We start from the raw sequence: 17,494 nt of genomic DNA on the forward strand, positions 1-17,494 counted from the left end.
AGACCATCCCCTCTACTTTGCTCTTGATTCCATACCTTCCTTCTTCCCCAGGAACTTGCCCTTTCTTCCATAAACCCTTTCTCTCTGTCTCTGTCTTTCTCTCCTTTTTGTCTGTCTGCCTCTCTCTCTCTCTCTCTCTCTCTCTCTCTCTCTCTCTCTCTCTCTCTCTCTCTCTCTGTCTCTGTCTCTTTCTATCTCTGTCTCTCTCTGTCTCTCAATTTTTTCTCATCTATTGGCTCTTTCTCTTCTAAAAAACAGTCAGGTCTCCTCCATCCTTAAAAACTTCACTTGGCCCTGCCATCCCCATGCCACAAGCCATCATTTTATGCCTCTTCTCTCTGTTATAGCCAAACTCTTAGGAAAAGTCATCCATACTTATTTCTTTCACATCCTCACCTCCTACTCACATCTCAAATCCTTGTAATCCGGCTTCTGACCATGCAATTAAACTAAAATTTCCTATCTCCTGGGTTACCAATGACCTCAAAAAGTAAACCTGATGGCCTTTTCTTAGACCCCATTCCAGAGTCTTCTCTGCAGCTCTGGATGCCAGGACCTCAAGGGCAGCTCATCTTGGAGACCTTCAAATGTTTATTGCACCCAGAACAGTTTGATCTGGGGTGAAATCTTGAGTACCCCCATCCATCCCAGTCTAAGTTCCTGATGCGGATTTGTGTCTGAACAACACAACTTGGGGCTTGACCTGGTTGAAGCTCCAGTAGACTGTTTGCCACGTGGAAAGCCCTGCGGGTTCAGAGTATCAGGGCTACAGGCTCTCCTTTGGTCTGAGCTTCCAGCTGCAGGCTTCAAATCGAGCTGGGGGCTGAAACTGAGACTCAGTTTAGCTCCCACAGTCAGAATCATGCATGTTGCTTGCTTCTAAGCTTGTAGCTCAGGGCCATTGAGGGCTCCTTGCCCTGGACTACCCTACTCTTCTTCCCAGCTGACACATCTCCACCACATGTACATCCCTTCCTCCGGCTACTCTGGGTCTGTAACCCAGCACCGAGTGGTGAATGGCAGAGCTTCTTCTTGATGCTCGATTCTGCTTCTTGCCCACATCCAAGGTCCTTTTCTCGCCCTGATTATAACCATGGGAAAGCCTCTCTTTGGTGCCTGAGCTGGAAGGCTCTGTATGACCACTCTGGGTTTGACCCACAGTGTCCACTGATCTCTATGTGCTTACCTGGGCAGGAAAATAACTCAGAGTGGGGGGTTTTCTGGGATTTTCCCACCAACTTAGATTGGAGCTTTTTTGAGATTTTTGTAGAGGAGTTGTGGGGGAGAGCTGCACTGAACATCTTCCCACTACTCCACCATATGGGCTTGTCTCCCCCAGCTCATTGCTTCTGGGGCTAGCCCTGCTAGGAAACTCCTCCTGTCCCATCTTTCTCTGGCATCCCTGACCTTGAGGCCTTTGGCTCGAAGAACCTTTATTCTGATGGCTTTTTCCCTGCTTGTCCCCTTTTCCTTTTGCTCTCCCATTTCAGAGCCAAATCCCCCGCTCAGAAAAATAGAAGGGGCAGGCATTTGGGGAGCCTTCCATCTGAATGATGTAATTGGTTTCTACTCACACAGACACTTATTAAGCACTGCTGTATTCAAGGCATTTGTGTTAGTTACTGGAGATAAGAAATAGTTCTTGCCCTTGTGGAACTTAACAGTCTACCAAAACTCTCCCCTTGATTCTGGCTTCTCTTTTATCCACTCTGTCTTCTGCATAGAGGTCAAAATAATCCTGCTAATGCTAAATCCAATCATATCATTGCCCTGCACAAAAATCTTCCAAAAATGGCTCCCTATTGCCTCCAAGATCAAGTGCTGCCTATTTCATCATGGCTTAAAATAAAAACCCACAGTTTGGCTGTAGCCTCCTCCTTATTACTGCCCTTCTCATATGTTCCAGCCAGACTGTTGAACCAACTGCTGCCCCAAGATGGGTCGATCCTGATCCCTCTCCTCGTTACAGAGTGACCTAGGACGTGTCCCCTTTTATACTCAGCCTCGTAGATGCGATGATGGCTCAGTACTTCCTGATAACATGAAGTTTCTCCTCCTTGTGTTGTCTTGTGTCTGGCTGTTCTGGCCCATGTTCTCCACAGCAGAATGTAAGCTCCCTGAGGGCCAGAATCTGTCCCGTGGGTCTACACAAAGCACCGTGAAGGAATAAATCCCGTAAGCCAGAAGGAAAGCGGCAGGATATCTCGTGTCTCTGCCCAGCAAGTTAAAGAAAACAACTGGGGATTAGTCCATGCTGTGTCCTTGGACCAGAGGGGGCCCAGGAGGAAGAACTGGACCAAGGTGGAGACAATGTTAAGGGCATATTTTAAAAATATATTTCTATATGAGGCATGTTGGAAAAGAAAAATCAGAACAAAAGGGAAAAACCATAAGAAAGAAAAAAAAGGACAGAAAAGGTGAAAATAGTATATTTTGATCAGCATTCAGACTCCATAGTCTTCATTTTGTATCCAAGTTTATTGGTATTGCCTTAGATCACTGAATTCCTGAGAAGAACTAATTCTATCATAGTTGGTCATCCATAATCTTGTGTACAATGTTCTCCCGTGTTCTGCTCTCTTCACTCAGCATCAGTTCACGTAAAACTTTCTAGGCTTTTCTGAAATCAGACTTAGATTAAAACAATGATATCCCTTCACATTCATATACTATAGCTTATTCAGCCATTCTCCAATTAATGGACATCCACTCAATTTCCAGCTCTTCGCCACCACAGAAAGGCCCGTTACAAATACTTTTGCACATGTGGGCCCTTTCCCCTCTTTTATGATGTCCTTGGGATACAGGTCCAGTCACAGCACTGCTGGACCAAAGGGTGTGCACTGTATTTTGGGCCTAGGAGCTTATCTCTTTCAAGGAAGCCGGGATTGGTTGGTACTAGGTTGGCCATTCTTGATTTTTCTCTGAAATGTACCTCCATGGAGCTTCCACTGACCCCAGTTCTGCCTTCTGAAGCCATATGAGACACGTCACACAGGCCTCTGATACGCGGGAGCGTCCTGAGAAGGCGGCAGCTCTATCTCTTCCCAGCCCCGGTTTTCCTCTCGGGTGGGCATCTCCAACTCTTCAAACTTTAAACTTAGGTGCTCCCCGACTGGGGAGCCGCATCCCTCCCCACGGGGCTGGGAGATGCTGGGTGCTCATTTTCAGTGTCTCTGTTGTAAATCCTTGCTCTGAGTCCAGTTTCTGGGCTTCATCCGGAGGGGGTTCTGTACAATCTGGATAAGGTTATACCCCAGGTGAGCTATTATAACTTTATCCCCCTCACAAGAGGAGTGAGATTTAGGCCCTTTCTGTGAGAAAGTCAGGACTTTCTCACACTCGGTCATCAGACCAAGCCGCTTTCTCTCCAGAAGGAGAAATTAGAGTTAGCCTCCACTGGCCAAATTCTCTTGGAACACAGAATAGCCCGCCAGCTATGCAGAGCCCAGAGACCTTTAGTCTGGCTCTGATCCACCTTCTGTCTTCTAAGGAGTTTTCTGCCCGAGCTTCCAAGTGACTTGGGATTAGAGAAATCCTTCTAATAATACTTGTTTAATTCCCGATGGGGACCTCGTGCCCTCAGGACCATCTTATGGGACTCGGGCCACACTGAGGAACTGTGGGGTCTGAGACCCTCTGGTGTCTCCTGCCCTCAGCCCCGCTTTTATTGTGCCTTTCTGGCTGGCGGCAAGCTTCCCAGGCTTCCAGCCATCCTATCCTCCTCCACCATCTGGCCCCGCTCCTTTGGATGTGCTCCAAGCTGTCCCTGGCCCAGAACGACTGTGTGGTCTGCCCAGGTGTGGCCTGCCCAGAGCAGAGTGTAGCCAGTCTAGACACGGTGCCCTGGTCATCTGGGCTCCAAAGACTCTGCTGACTTGAGGGGCCTGATGTCTCCACTCCTTTGGCTCACTGTCCCTGCCAGGGGGACCCTTCAGGAATCACTCGCCTGGGTCAGTTTTCCAGGCTGGGTCAGGTCGTATTGACTCCATCCCTGGTCATCACCTCTCACCGAGCCCGTTGGGTGGGTCTGCCATCCCTCCATTTGTTCTCCATCTCCCCAGCCCTTCTGAGGAAGCTGGGCCGGGCTGTGCGGATGGCCTCTGGTAGCTGCTTGTGGGAGGTGTCCAAAGGGAGTGGGAAGCTGGGGGTGCTCGGCGGCATCTCCTGAATGGCACTGCAAGGAGAGGAAGGGAGGCTCCTGCCTGATCCTGAGCTCTTGCCACGCTGCCCAAGTTGGTCCATCCCATTGGCAGAAACCAGCACTGGGGTACCGGGGGGAGGAGAGCTCGGCTGCACCGCTGCCCGTGTGACCTCGGGAGTTACCTTTTAGATCCCAGGTTCCTCATTTGGAAACCGGGAATTGGACTAGGGAGCCCTTGGAGATTGCCTCATGATGCCTGAGAGGGAGACCTGGTTGTTTTCCCACATCTACTGCTGCAGCGGGGAAGGCAATGATTCTCCAGGAGGCTGGAAATGCCGAGTAAGGAAGCTTCCAGAGAAGAGGCAGTCTGGGCGGAGACACCAGAAGGAGAGAGCCCGTGCTTCTGGGGCCATCTCCCAGGAGAGGAGCAAGGGTGGTCCAGAAGGGCCTGGCTCGTGCTTCGAGCAGGAAGGACCCTTGGATTTCCTGTGTGAGGATGTCCTAGAGTCGGCCGTAACCGTAAAGGGACCGCCCCCTGTGCCTTGCCCTGCCTAGGGACGTGTGGCACCCAGGGCATCCCGCCAAGCAGAGGCAGCCTGTCCTTACCCATGGCTCTGAGCAGGCTGTGACCAGTTTTATGTTTTCAAGCAGGTTCCTTTCACCAGTTTAATTGCTGTCCACCAAGACTCATCCACTGATCTTCCCAGAAAAGAAAAGGACTAAAGGTCGTTGTTGAAACTAAAGAAAGCCTTTGAAGCATGGGCTGGAGAAAGGTCTTGGGGTGGGACCTCGGTCCCTCGGAGCAGCCTAGCAGGCCGCCACTGCACTAAAGTGGACCTATAACTCTGGCTTTCTAACAGGCTGAGGTCAGCCTCCTTGGCAGTGCCCTGGGGGAGCTGTCGCCTAGGGAGGCAGCAGTTGGAGACTGTATCCCAGCAACCTCTGCTTGTGTTTGAGATGCCAGGAGGACCCAGGGCCCCAACAGGGACAGGGAAGGCTCCCTAAGAGGACCTTAACTGACCCCGCTAAGTTCTTATGTCACATGTTCACCAGCTAAAGGACCAGAAGAAACAATGTTTTCAGCCTGCCTAACTGGAGGAGGTTAATCATTAGAGGACTGCGACTGGCTGTGAAGGATGCTAGGTACTGGAAAGGTTTCTCTGATAATCACTTCCCAGGGACAACTTCTGAGTTAGAAACTCCTCCCCCAGAGATGCTGGAGCAGATCTCAGAGTGACCCGATCAGAAGAGACCTGGGAGTCATCTGATGCAATCTCTCTGACAAGCCGTCGATCATGCACTCTGCTTAGCAGCCCATCCTGCTCCTGGATTTCCCCTCCCATGCCGAGGAATTTTGGGGAGGAGATAAAGGCATTGAAATGGTTACCACCTATTTCAGGGAGGCTGAGGGGGAAAATCCAACGCTATTGTTGGTCAGTCATGTCTCAACTCTTCACGGCCCCATTTGGGATTTTCTTGGCACAGACACTGGAGGGGTTGACATTTCCTTCTGCAGCTCATTTTACAGATGAGGAAACTGAGGCAAGCAGGATGAAGTGGTTGCCCAGGATCACACAACTAATAAGCCTCTGAGGCTTTTAAACTCAGACCTTCCTTCTCCCAGCTCCTGCTCTCTCCATGCCATCCCACTGCCCATGGATGCTATTAATACTCGCTGAAATGCGACTGAGAGAACATCAACCATTACCCTACCACATGCCTACTCTCTTGTTCTTAAAAAATGTTTATGAGGCCATTCTCCATGCAAATCAAGGATGGCCTGGGTGAAAATATAAAGAGGACAGGCAGGTTTTCCAGTAGCAATGCCAGAAGGGTGTCAGGATACAAGGTCCCATTATGCTCATTGCTTATTGATTACAAAAACATTTTGATTCCGTAGAAGTAGTGAAGACTTCCTTCCAAAAAGAAAGCACTTGTGCATGTGTTAAGATCATACAAGATTCCTTGGAAAATGCAGCCACAGGGATCAGTAAATCAGCACAGAATTACGAGTGGCACTATGCTAGGCACCTAGCCTACAAAGACAAAAGGGAAAACAGCCCAGCCCTCAAGGAACTTAGATTCTCTCTGAGATAACTCTCTCCAGTGACCTGGTTTGTAACACCAAATAAGGCCTCCACAAGGAACCCTGTTTATTCATCAAAGGCATTCACCAGTGTTGTTGAGGAGGTCTTGTCCAGATAGAAGAGGGATTCTGTACAGCTGGCAAACCAGCCCAGTCTCTTTGCCAAGAAAACCCCAGATGGGGTCACCAAGAGTCAGACACAAACAACAACAAATCTGTAGAGTTGGTGAGGTCCTCCAGTTGTCTCTGTCTCCAGATGGTATCAAGCCCCAGAGCATGGCAGGGCCTCCTCAGTGATGCTGGCCTCTCGCCAGGGAGCCTGAGGATGACGTGGGGTTTGGCCTCCTTGGCACATTCTGACATGTTGTAGCTTTGGTGAGGGTGATCTGTCTGCCCGTTGGTGGCAGCGGATAAGCTGGGTCTCTTCTGTTTGAAGGAATGCTTCTGTTGGGGTACAGAATGTTGAACCCCCAAATATATTGGGGTTCCACACCAGTGTCTTGAGCTGTCTCAAAAGAATTTGTAGGCTCAGGCTCATGTCCAGATCAAGAGGGAAAGTAATTATTGTAACACTAATGATGGTGACCTAAGTTCCAAGAGGGAGTCAGGGGAAAACCGGGAGGACAAGCAGGTACTTTTATGGGAGGAGGTGAGAGCAAACTAGGTACTATTTAGGACTTTCACTATTGTTACTCATTAGCTTGGGATATAATAGCTAGTCATTAAAGTGTAACTAAGGGAAAATCTTTCTTTTAGATTTAGCATTTTGGCCTTGTAATGTAAACTAGGAAAACGTAATCTAAGGGCAGAGATGCAGCTTTACAATCTCCTTACCCCCACTGATGAGATCACAGGTCCACTGCAATATTGCAATCTAAGGAAAAACTTCCCCAATAACCACAGCTACCTAAGGATCAAATGGGCCTCTTCAGGAAGTGGTGAGAATCGCTGAAGTGGACACCTCAGGGATGTCATAGAGGGCATTTCTACTCAGGATGAGTTGGACTACAAATCCCCTAAAGTCCCCTCCAGTTCTTGGAGTCTGGGAAGGCCCCTCGGAAATGTGACAGAGAAGGAAATCGAGGTCTTCAACTTTGGACCTTGGTAATGACCGGTGGACCCAGAGTTACGTAGGGCCCAAAACATGACTGGAACCTAGGGATGGTGGGTCTACTGACTCCCAGGCTAATGCTTTTGTCCTTATTCCACTACCTCCTTAGTTCCTTGGGTTTGCCAAAGTAACCGAATGGGAGACTGTGGGGTCAGATCCTCCAATAGCAGAGAAACTCTTAAAGGCCCTAGTAGAGAAACTCCAGGGGAAACAGAGCAAGGCTGTATCAAGGCAAAGTCAAGAGCCCTTATTTAGGATCTACAGAGCCTAAACTCCTGGTTTACATCTCCATTGGGCCGTCCCTTCTCTAGCAAATGTGTTTAGTCCAGTCTTCTAAGAGAGTTTCCTTTCTTCCCTAAGGGAACATAGCTCTGATTTTATAATGGAAAGGAAAAATTATATTCACTCTGCCCCCCCCCCAAATAGCTTTACAAGTAGTTTTATTTGGTTAAGCAGAGAATACTTCAGGAAGCAGGTGACCTAATGAAAGTGGGGCATGAATTTCAGAATCAGAAAAATGGGAATCTTCCTTTCCCTGCAGAGGCTAGAGTCTGGGATCCAACAGGCTAGAAGCAGCTCAGAGTTCTGTCCGTAAGAGAAGAAGGCTTTTGGGGTTTTACCCATTTCAGGAAGTTGCTAATGGAGTGAATTTCCCCAGCTCCCTTTCAGATGAACTCTGAGCCTGTTGCCATTTGGGAAAAGTGACAGATGAGTCAAACCGGAGCATTTGCCATCAAGTAGCACTAAACTATTTGGGTCCTGTCTTCTGGCACTCAGAGAGCTACATAAATGGGATGATATGTTCTCATCCTTTATTCATCTGAGTCAAGGTGTGAGCCTCAGGGTCCTGGACTAATTCAAATTGGAATAACGTCATCCTGAGGTGACTGCTGAAGATTTGCTTAATTCATTTGTCATTTTTAGGACACCGTGTTCCTGAATTTAGAGATTTCTGTTCAATGCAACCAACATTTTGTTAAATGCTTACTCTCTTTGAAGCCCTACTGAGTTCTGGGTGCTGGGGTTATTCCATTACACTAATGGATCAATGATCTCATCCATGTGGTTCTGGTTCAGGTTCTCCCATGAACTCCATCTGGAATTCCCTGGGGTTCTGGGGGCCAAACAAGCCTTCACCTCTCATTCTTGCTATGCAAACAACCTCCTTTTTTCTAGTCATTCATTTTTTATTTTCTGCTTTAAGGTAGGAAAGATAGAAAGACAAAATAGGTCCTATCCTGCAGGACCTTAGATTCAGAGAAGGCCCTTTGGCTGGAGCTCCTGGAAGATGCCTTAGCCTGCCATTTAAGGGGCTCCATGTCACGATTTAGCTTTCCTGACTTATTTACATGTTATCTCCTTACTGTAGAAATTAAATTCCTTGAGGGGAAAAGTTGGGCTTTTTTTTTAATGTGTTTGTATGCCTGGTGGCTAATTCAGGGTACTGGAGGAAGCTTGACTTATAAGAGGGACTTAATGAAGGCCTAGTGATTGGTTCTCAGTTAGTGAAACAAGGTGGGGTATAATTGGCAACATGCTGGACTTGGTGTCCAGAGACCTATGCCACTTATTACCCATAAGACCATAGGCAAGTCCCGTTGTCACAGAGCCTCAGCTTCCTCATCTGTAAAATGAGCATAATTCACTCACTTTATGGGACTAATGAGAAGAAAACACTTTGTAAACCTCAAACTTCGATATTAATGTATATTATTAGAATACCTCCCCTTGGGGTTTACTTACCCAACTCACACTGCTATTGGCTGGTTAGAGAGTTGGCTATTACTAGGGGTGACGCTTTCAGAGTTCTCTTCTAAAACACCAGCCCATGAGCGTCTACCAGTGTGCTTACTCTTAATCAGCCATTAGGCTCGGTTCTTTGGCAAAGATGGTTACTCAGATGGCATAGCAGAGATAGCAGTGACAATTTGTGACCAATAGGAGGGATACATTCTCCCACAGACACTCAGTGTCATGGAGGGTTGGAGTGGGGGAGAATAGCCTTGATAATCTTTTCAGTCAATTTAACTGTTCAACTGGAATCTCCAGCTACTTTTCAGAAATCTTGAATCGGAGTCCAAAATCGGTTATGGCAGGGCCAGAAGGTCCCGAGCTTTCTTCATGGAAACATTAGCTAAAGAAATGCAAAACCTTCTTTTCTTTGATGCCATTAATGTCACCTAAAGGCTGGAGATGGGGGAAGATGTCCCTCTCCAGGGTCCTTTCCCTTTTTAAGGCACTGACTGGATGTTGGGTTTGGTTGGTTGATCTCAGTTTGGCATTTTCACTTTCCATATTCCAGTGGGAATGTTACCTTGCTGAGGGGCTAGGGATAAAGGTGGGCCTGGAGGCTGTTCTAGAGGTGTGTTTATATTCTGGCTGGCCCCTGCTGGTGCACTTAATCCTTTCCTGGTGGAGAATATCTGTCTTGCATTGGAATTAGGGTGAGGAAAGCTTTCACTCCTACCGTAGTCTCATCTTTTGGCCTCTGAAGACCCTCAGCTTTTGCCGGTCTCCCTGGGAGCATGGATCTTGCCTTGGCTTTGAAAGCTATCCTTTCCTTATGAGTTGCTATGGCCAAACCTCATGGAGGAGATCCATTCAGCTTAGCGGTCAGGTTGGAGAAGTATTTCCTATGAAGGGAGAAGACTTTCAGATATGGCTGATTGTGGAGGCCATTATGATCATTCCATCCCATCAAGCCCCAAGACAAGAGATTTGCTTAACGGGATGAGAAAATGAACTGTTCACATGTAAAAGACAGCCAGAGAGCTCCAACACTGGCGATGTCAGGAGAAATGGAGGGATCCCTCTAACGCATAAGAGCTGAACCAGATGGCCAGGCATGGACTGGATTTGAGCTCCATCACTGGAGGCGTCTCCTGAGTTGGCAAGATCACGGACGGATTGGAGGATTCTGAACATCCCCTTCTTTTCCACCGTGTTTCAGCAAGACTGGACTCTTAGTTTTTCCCTGACCTCAGCCTGCCTTCTGAGCTTTCTTGCTGACCATCTCTCACATGTGGAACACAACAGCCCCATTATATGCCTACTGATTACAATAATAACTCACATTTACCCATATTTAATGATTTACAAGCACTTTCTTCTCATTACAGATTTACGAGGGGTAATGCTGACAAGATTTCTCCCATTTTACAGATGATGAAATAGGCCCAGAGAAGGGCAGTGACTGGATAAAAAGTACACAGCTGATGAGTTCCAGAACTGGGATTTATTTAAATCCAGATCTTCTGATTTTAATCTAAATGCAACACTTTCCAGATTTTTGAAAAGGGGACGAGAGTAGATTCTGCAGACCACAGGACCATTGATCAGTAATTCTAAAACTCAGAATAGTTCCAACAAAACTAGGTCAGATTAGACTAGTCTCATGTTCTTCTGAACAAGTTTACCAGACTGAGAGATTAGGGAAATGCGATACCTAGAGTTTCTCTGGACTTTTGACAAACCTTTGACCAAATCTTTCCTGCTTTTTTTTTTCTGAACGAGATGTAGATATATGAACCAAATAGCTATATAGTGAGGGGGATTCAGGACTGGTTGGAATCAAGCATTGGCTTGGAAGGGGGTTTCTGGTAGAGTGGCCCAGGATTCCACGCCTGGCCTGTGCTAGTTCCCGTTTCTGACAATAACTTGGGTGAAGGATTAGACGGTACACTTGGCAAATTTGAGCGTAACATAGACCCTGCGGGGATAATTGGTACTTTGGATTATAGAGTCAGGATTCTAACAGATACTGACAGGCTAAAACCCTAGGCTGAATCTAATAAGCTGAAATGGAATTGGAATAAATGTAAAGTCTTACACTTGCGTCCGCCTTCAGGAAACAAACTGGGAAAGGCATAACTGGACAGTGGTTTCAGCCACTGGATAAAAATCTGGGGGTTTCAGGAAAGGGCAAGCTCAGTGTAAGTCTGCAGTAGGAAAGAGCTGCCCAAAGAATATCGAGAGATGCCGAATACGTACATAAAAAATGTAGAGAGGATTTAAAAATATAATTATTTATTTTAACATTGATTTTTTCTAAATTTGGAATCCTAAATTCTTTCTCCCCCAGCTCTTTTCCCACTCACTGAGGATGAGTTGGGTGATTTCTAAGGTCACGTACAATTTTGAGATTTGATAGTCCACTGTAATTCTCTCTTGGCTTGAGAAGTTTAATGAGAGCCTGTTCTTGCTACATTAGTTATTTATGGAAGAAAATCCTCTGCTCCTCCAGACACAAACCTCCTTTATGACAATAAAAACAATTAAGTGGAAGTATCTGATTTGCTGCATGCATTGGACTTCCTGCCCTGGGAAGAAGGAGGCGGATTTCACACTGTTCTTCAGGCCTTTTGGTGGCTCAGGGTACAGCTTCCTCTCATTGATCTTTTCATCTATGTGGAGGTGGATGGTGTGTACGTTGTCTGCTTATTTCTTGTGTCTGCTTGTTTCTGTTTATATCTTGTTTCTGCTTTTTTCACTCTGGTTCAGTTCCCATAAGTCTTTTCAAATTTCTCCAAATTCCCCATAATCATGTTCTATTACGTTCATTTATCTTCATTTTTTTGATAGCACCTCCTGATAGCACCCACTCTGTTCCCAGCTCTTGCCATCACAAAGAGGGCAGTTGTGAGTTTTTAGGTTGAATTCTAAAGACAGAGGTGCTTCAGTCACTTGCCTTGGAAAATTCTGAATCGGAATCCAGCATGGTGGTCCCAGCTCACAGCTCCAGGAGCTGAATCACAAACCCTGCTCCCTGTACCCTGGCATGGGTTCTAGCAATAAAAAGTTATTTTTAAAAAAAATGAATGTTGAAAACTATCCCTACCTGAAATTTGAAAAAAATAAAATGCTAATAAGGGCAAAAACAAAAAAAAAACCCCTGCTCCCTTGGAGCCTCCAACACAAACTGTTTCTGTTTTTGTAACCATGGCCAATTTTAATCCTCCAGTTTTGATTTAATCTTGTTTACTATTAGTGTCTTAGAGCCTGGTTTCAGAAGGTCATTTATTGTTTGTAATTCTTTTTCAAATCTCTTCCGTCATCTCCTTCAACCTCTTATTAATAGAATGGAAATGGTTCCCTTTCTATTGCACCAGATTCATTCATTCGGTAAACATTTAGTAAGCTGCTGTGTGCCAAGTACTGTGCTACGTCCTGAGGATACAAAAAAGGAGCAAAAGATTTTGAAGCTCTGTCCTGGAGGAGCTCACCATCTAATGGGAGACAGCATGCAAACGGGTATATTACAAAGCAGGCTGTAGATAGGGAAAATAGGAAATTAGCAGGGAAAGCTCTGCCCCTGGTCAGAGTTCTTTAACTCTTACCTGAGGCGCTAAGTCTCCCAGAAACCTTACTGGATCCTCCCAGAGAGAAGTGGTCTTGCGCAGGTCCTTTCGTGACATGGTCTCCAGGCCCTTGATCCTCCTGGTTGCCCTTTTCAGGATCCTCTCCCACTTATTTACTGGGCCCAGATGAAGGCTGACCAAGGCAGAGGACAGGGGACCCTCCATGTCTCTCTTCTTGGGAGCCCCGCCCCTTCCAACCCAGCCCAAGATTGGCTATGAGGGCCGAGGACCCGGTGGTAGATCCAGGAGTGCGAGCCCACACACTGCAGGACTTCCCTTGGAGCTTTCGGCCTTTACCTCCTACCTCCCCGCCCCCCCATACTGTGTACTGTTCAGGTAGGCTGCTTTGGATGCTCAGGAGACCAGGGATGTCGGCAGTCCCCTGCACCTGTCCTGGCGGGCTCTGGCGAGGCTCCCTGGCAAGATTACTCTGTCTCTCTTCCAGAAGGACCTGCTGCTGACCCAGGCTGTGGTTGGCTGCCTAGAGGCCCTGTTGGACTTCCTGCAAACCAGGAGCCCAGACGTAGGTAAAGCTCCTTTGCTCTCACCCCCTTAGGGAAGGGAACCCATCCCTGGTCCTTCCTGCTGGGAGGCCTCTGGGATCAGGACACAAGAAGGTGCCCGAAGCTCGTGCGCGTTGGTGACCTTAGCCAGACCAGGACTGACCGCCTTTGTCCCTGACTTTGTTTGTTCGGATTTCTTTTTCTTCTTCCTCCCTGTCCCACTTTTGTACCGGCCATTTCCCCTTCCCCTTCTTTCCCCTTTCCTTCTCTGCTCTGAGGGAGCTGGGGGTTAGACAGCAGGAGGAACTTCCTGTCTGTGAAACTAAACACATAAGTGGGAGGGTCCCCTAGAACTTTATTTTGTTGGAAAGAAGTAGAAGGGGGGACCAGAGAACCTTAAAGTCTTTCTAACTGGGGGGAGAGGAACCTGAGGAGTCGTCAGTGTGGGCAACATCCAGGGGGCAAACGCTCCAGGCCCAGCTTCTCAGAGCGCCGTGGGGGACACCGAGGGGACTTTTCTGTATCATGGATCACCCGGGGCTTTGTGGGAAGCGGGGGCGCTCTGAGGTCATCTCCAACTCCTCACTTTATGGAGCAGGAAACGGAAGCCACGCAGGAGTCAGTGAGGGAGGCGGGACTGGAACGGGCACATTCTGCTTCCCACCCTGTGTCCTGCTCCTAGCACGCGGGGCCAGCTCAGCTCTCAGAACCAGCCCCTCGCCTCATCCCCACCAGCAGAGGGAGAGGCTGCCCCGTGCCCAGGCTTGGTGTGTTGCTTCCCGCAGCCCTGCACGTGGCCTCCCAGCCCTGGAACCGGTTCCTGCTGTTCACTCTCTTGGATGCTGGAAACAACTCCTTCCTTAATCCAGAGATCCTGAGGCTCATGACCCTGGTGAGTAGAGGAAGGAGCGGCCTGAAGGTCCCAGGCCCCTGGGCCTGGGGATCCGGAGCACCCCGGGGGCTGCCAACAGTGGGATGCAGGTTAGGTCCCAGGGAATAGCCGAGCTTGGGCAAGCGGTCCACCTTGTTCCCTTTGGTGGGGGAGCCTCGGTCACCTTGTGGGCGGCTGTGGCCGTGGTCTCTGCTCTCAGAGCCCCGGGCTCACCCCAACCTGCTCTTCCATGGGCAGAACCTTCAAGAGCTACATGGCTGCAAGAATTTAGAATTAGCTAATAAACGCCTGAGGCAAAATTCGAACTCGGCCTCCTCCCCCCAATTTGGCACTCCATCCAGTCTCTGTTTTGTATCTAAATTCAACCGAGCCCTTTGGGAAAAACTCTTGGAGAGAGACCTCCTGCCCTTTGGCATAGCTGGTGCCTCGGGGTTTCCCACTTTAGCCAAAGCAGGCCTTGCCTGGTGGCTGGCCTCCCGAGGCTCTCCACCCCTCTGGGCCCCATCTCCTGGGGAAGGTGAACGAGTTTTTAAAATTCATAAACAAGTTCTAAATTTCAGTTAGACGTTAGTGAACATAAAGGTGTAATTTTTTTCTAAGTTCCTAGACCCCTTAATTGGGAAGAGCCCAGTCAAAACCCCTCTGGGGGGGCAGTAATCCCTGCTGGCCAAGACAAGGAAGAAGGCCTGGGGAGGACCGTGGAGGCGACCCATCCCTGGGTCCCCCGGGAGCTTGGCCGCAGAGCCATCGCCATATTTGGTTACAAGAGTGGGGCTGGTGTGAGGCCGTCCGGGCAGAGGGGCCGAGGGCACTGTACCGTCCGTACAGCAGCGCTGGGAGGGCCGGGGGCCGGAGGGGCGGCCCACCACGGATGTGATCTCCGCCTTCTCTGGGGGGCCCCGTTCCTGGAACACAAACCTCCTGCAGAAACGGGGTCCTGTAGGGGGAGAGGGGGAGGTCAGTGCCAGGGCGGCTGAAGGGATCCCGAGACGTGCCTCCCTCCGGCCTGCGTTTCTGAGTGCGGCCTCTGCCCTCCTGCTGGGTGCTCCCCCCCCCCCCCCAGCCCTTCTTACCCGGGCTTTCTTTCGGGCCCAGTTTGTGGGCAGCAGCAGCATCCTGGGAGAGGACGACATCAGCTACGTTCTGCAAGAGACGGCCAAGGTCAACTTCTCGGAGCTCTCCACGGCCACGCTCCGGGCTCTGTCCAGCTTCCTGCTGCAGGTGGGCCCGTGTGGGAGAGGAAAGGGATGGCTAAGGGTGCGGGGGAAGGAGGGGGGTTGGATGGGAACAAGGGTGGGGTCTCCCCAGAAACCGGCTCGGGAGCCAGCTGTTACCTGGGATGCTCAGAGAGCCTGGGTCTGTGACTGTGTGCGCGCACATGTGTGTGCTCCTGTCTGGGACCGTGTGTGCACACGCGTGTGCTCCTGGCTGGGACCGTGTGTGTGACGCGTGTGCTCCTGGCTGGGACCATGTGTGTGATGCGTGTGCTCCTGGCTGGGATCGTGCAGCTGCCTTCTGCCCTCTGTAAAGAGGGGGACAGATCCCGCAGGTCTTTGTCCTCCTGTGGCGGCCCTGACTGTCCCCCGGAGGGCCCAGGAGGTGGGCAGAGGGCTCCCCACTGCGAGCCATAGTCCCCAGACGGCAGGCCCAGCTCACCTCGCGGTGCCCAGGCAGGGCATCCTCTGTACCACCCTGGGGGTCTCCTTCCCCTGGATCCCGGCCCCGTTCCAGCACCTTGGCCCACCTCCCGGAGGGGGCAGGCGGTTTGTAGTTCCCCGTCCCCGGGGCAGCTTCTGTCGGGCCCCTGCGGAGCCGTGGCGGGAGGCTCGGGGCTGGGACGAGGGAGAACCGTCTCTTGGCTCGCTGCCCCCCAGGTTCAGAGTAAGGGCGCTCTGTCCAACACAGCCTCGGCGATGGCAGTGCAGACCCTGCTGGAGACTCTGTCGGGAAGAACCTCGCCCCCCCTGCACCATCAGGATTTGGTGTATCCTTTCCCGCGGTTGGGGGGGAGGGCCTGGGCTCCTTTTCCCAGGGGACCCCAGATTTACAGGAGCACCTGACGATTTGAGGCTGGCAGATCTGGGCCAAACGGGGGGACCGTGGGTTCTAGGCGGATCAAGGCTGTGGGAGCGAGGTGGGGGAGGTGGGAGGAGGGCAAGAGTGAGGGCTGCAAGGATGGCTGCAGGGAGAGGGGGTAGCATAAGTGAGGCACCGGAGAGGGGAGAGGGAGGCTTCCTCCCCACCTCCCTAGGAGTCGGATGGGACCCCCGGGCCCAAACCCCTCCCCAGAGGCTCTGGCCAGCCTCCCCCAGGAGCGCGTGGCCCACAGAGGGGCCCCTCCGCACCCCCCGCCCTGGGCCGCCCTTCTCGTGATTGTCCTCTCATCCCTGCTGTCAGATGCCTGGGAGGGGTGGCCGTGTCCTACTCCCACATCCAAGACTGAGCCGGAGCCGAGGGAAGGAGCCGGCCTCCAGCGCCGGGAGAGCCGGGGAGCGATGGGCTGCTTGTGCTGTGCCTGGTGGCAGTCGGGAAATAAAGATGGGCTGTTCTCTTCTCCCCCGACCCTCTCTGAGTCTTCCTGCGGGAGGCAGCCCCGGGCTTCTGAGGGCAAGTGCTCCGCCCCTGCCTGGCCGGGCTCAGAGGCCGAGGTCAGCGAGGGCCCCGGGTGTCCTGGGCCTGGGTCCCATCCACGCCCGGCCCTCCCAGACAGGAACTTGTGGCTGGTGACGGCTCCCAGAGCTGAGGGGCCTGGGGAGATTGTCGCCTGGAGGATTTACACCTGGGCGGGGGGTGAGAGAAGGGGCCCAGGGCCCAGCCTCTGGTTGTCCTCAGTCCTCCCACCGGAGGCCCCAGTGGAGGTGCTGGAGCGGCCGGTGGTGATCTGTCCCCCTGCAGCCGGAGGAGATGCAGCCGACACGCTCCTCCAGCTGAGCCAAAGCCACGGCCCACAGAGGGGAAGCAGGAGCTGGGATTTCAGGGCTGGTCAGGGGGATGGGGAGGGGGCTCTGCAGGGACCAGACTTCCTCGACAGACAGAGCGGGAAGGGCCTAAGGGCCCACTCAGCCGATCCCCTCATTTCTCAGGCCAGGAAACCGAGGCCCAGACTAGCTTAGGGACTGGCCCGGTACGGCAATACGGCGGCCGCCCGCCAAGCCTTGCTTCCACTCAAGAGGCTGTCGCTGGGGCAGATGCAGAGCTCAGAGCCTCCGGGAAGACGGGTCTCTCCTCCCCTCCTCCCTAGGAGTCGGATGGGACCCCCAGGCCCAAACCCCTCCCCAGAGGCTCTGGCCAGCCTCCCCCAGGAGTGCGTGGCCCACAGAGCTGCCCGCACCCCCCTCTGTCCCCACTGCCTCTGACCTCCCGCCGCTGATTCTCTGCCCCACTTTCAGAGGCTCTAATCA

The 17,494-nt window shown here is 51.1% G+C and overlaps 1 protein-coding gene across 1 annotated transcript in view; it reads left to right on the forward strand.

The window, feature by feature from the left end:
• Positions 1-16,647, forward strand: part of MEI1 (meiotic double-stranded break formation protein 1) — a 64,378-nt gene extending 47,731 nt beyond the window's left edge. Inside the window, exons 27-31 of the mRNA XM_051962209.1 lie at positions 13,144-13,225; positions 13,987-14,093; positions 15,189-15,314; positions 15,968-16,077; positions 16,491-16,647. Of these exons, the coding sequence (XP_051818169.1) occupies positions 13,144-13,225; positions 13,987-14,093; positions 15,189-15,314; positions 15,968-16,077; positions 16,491-16,536 (471 nt within the window). The 3' untranslated portion in view covers positions 16,537-16,647. The remainder of the gene's footprint in view (positions 1-13,143; positions 13,226-13,986; positions 14,094-15,188; positions 15,315-15,967; positions 16,078-16,490) is intronic.
• Positions 16,648-17,494: the final 847 nt, after the last annotated feature.

This window comes from Antechinus flavipes, chromosome 5 (genome assembly GCF_016432865.1).
Source record: "Antechinus flavipes isolate AdamAnt ecotype Samford, QLD, Australia chromosome 5, AdamAnt_v2, whole genome shotgun sequence".
Classification (NCBI taxonomy): domain Eukaryota; kingdom Metazoa; phylum Chordata; class Mammalia; order Dasyuromorphia; family Dasyuridae; genus Antechinus; species Antechinus flavipes.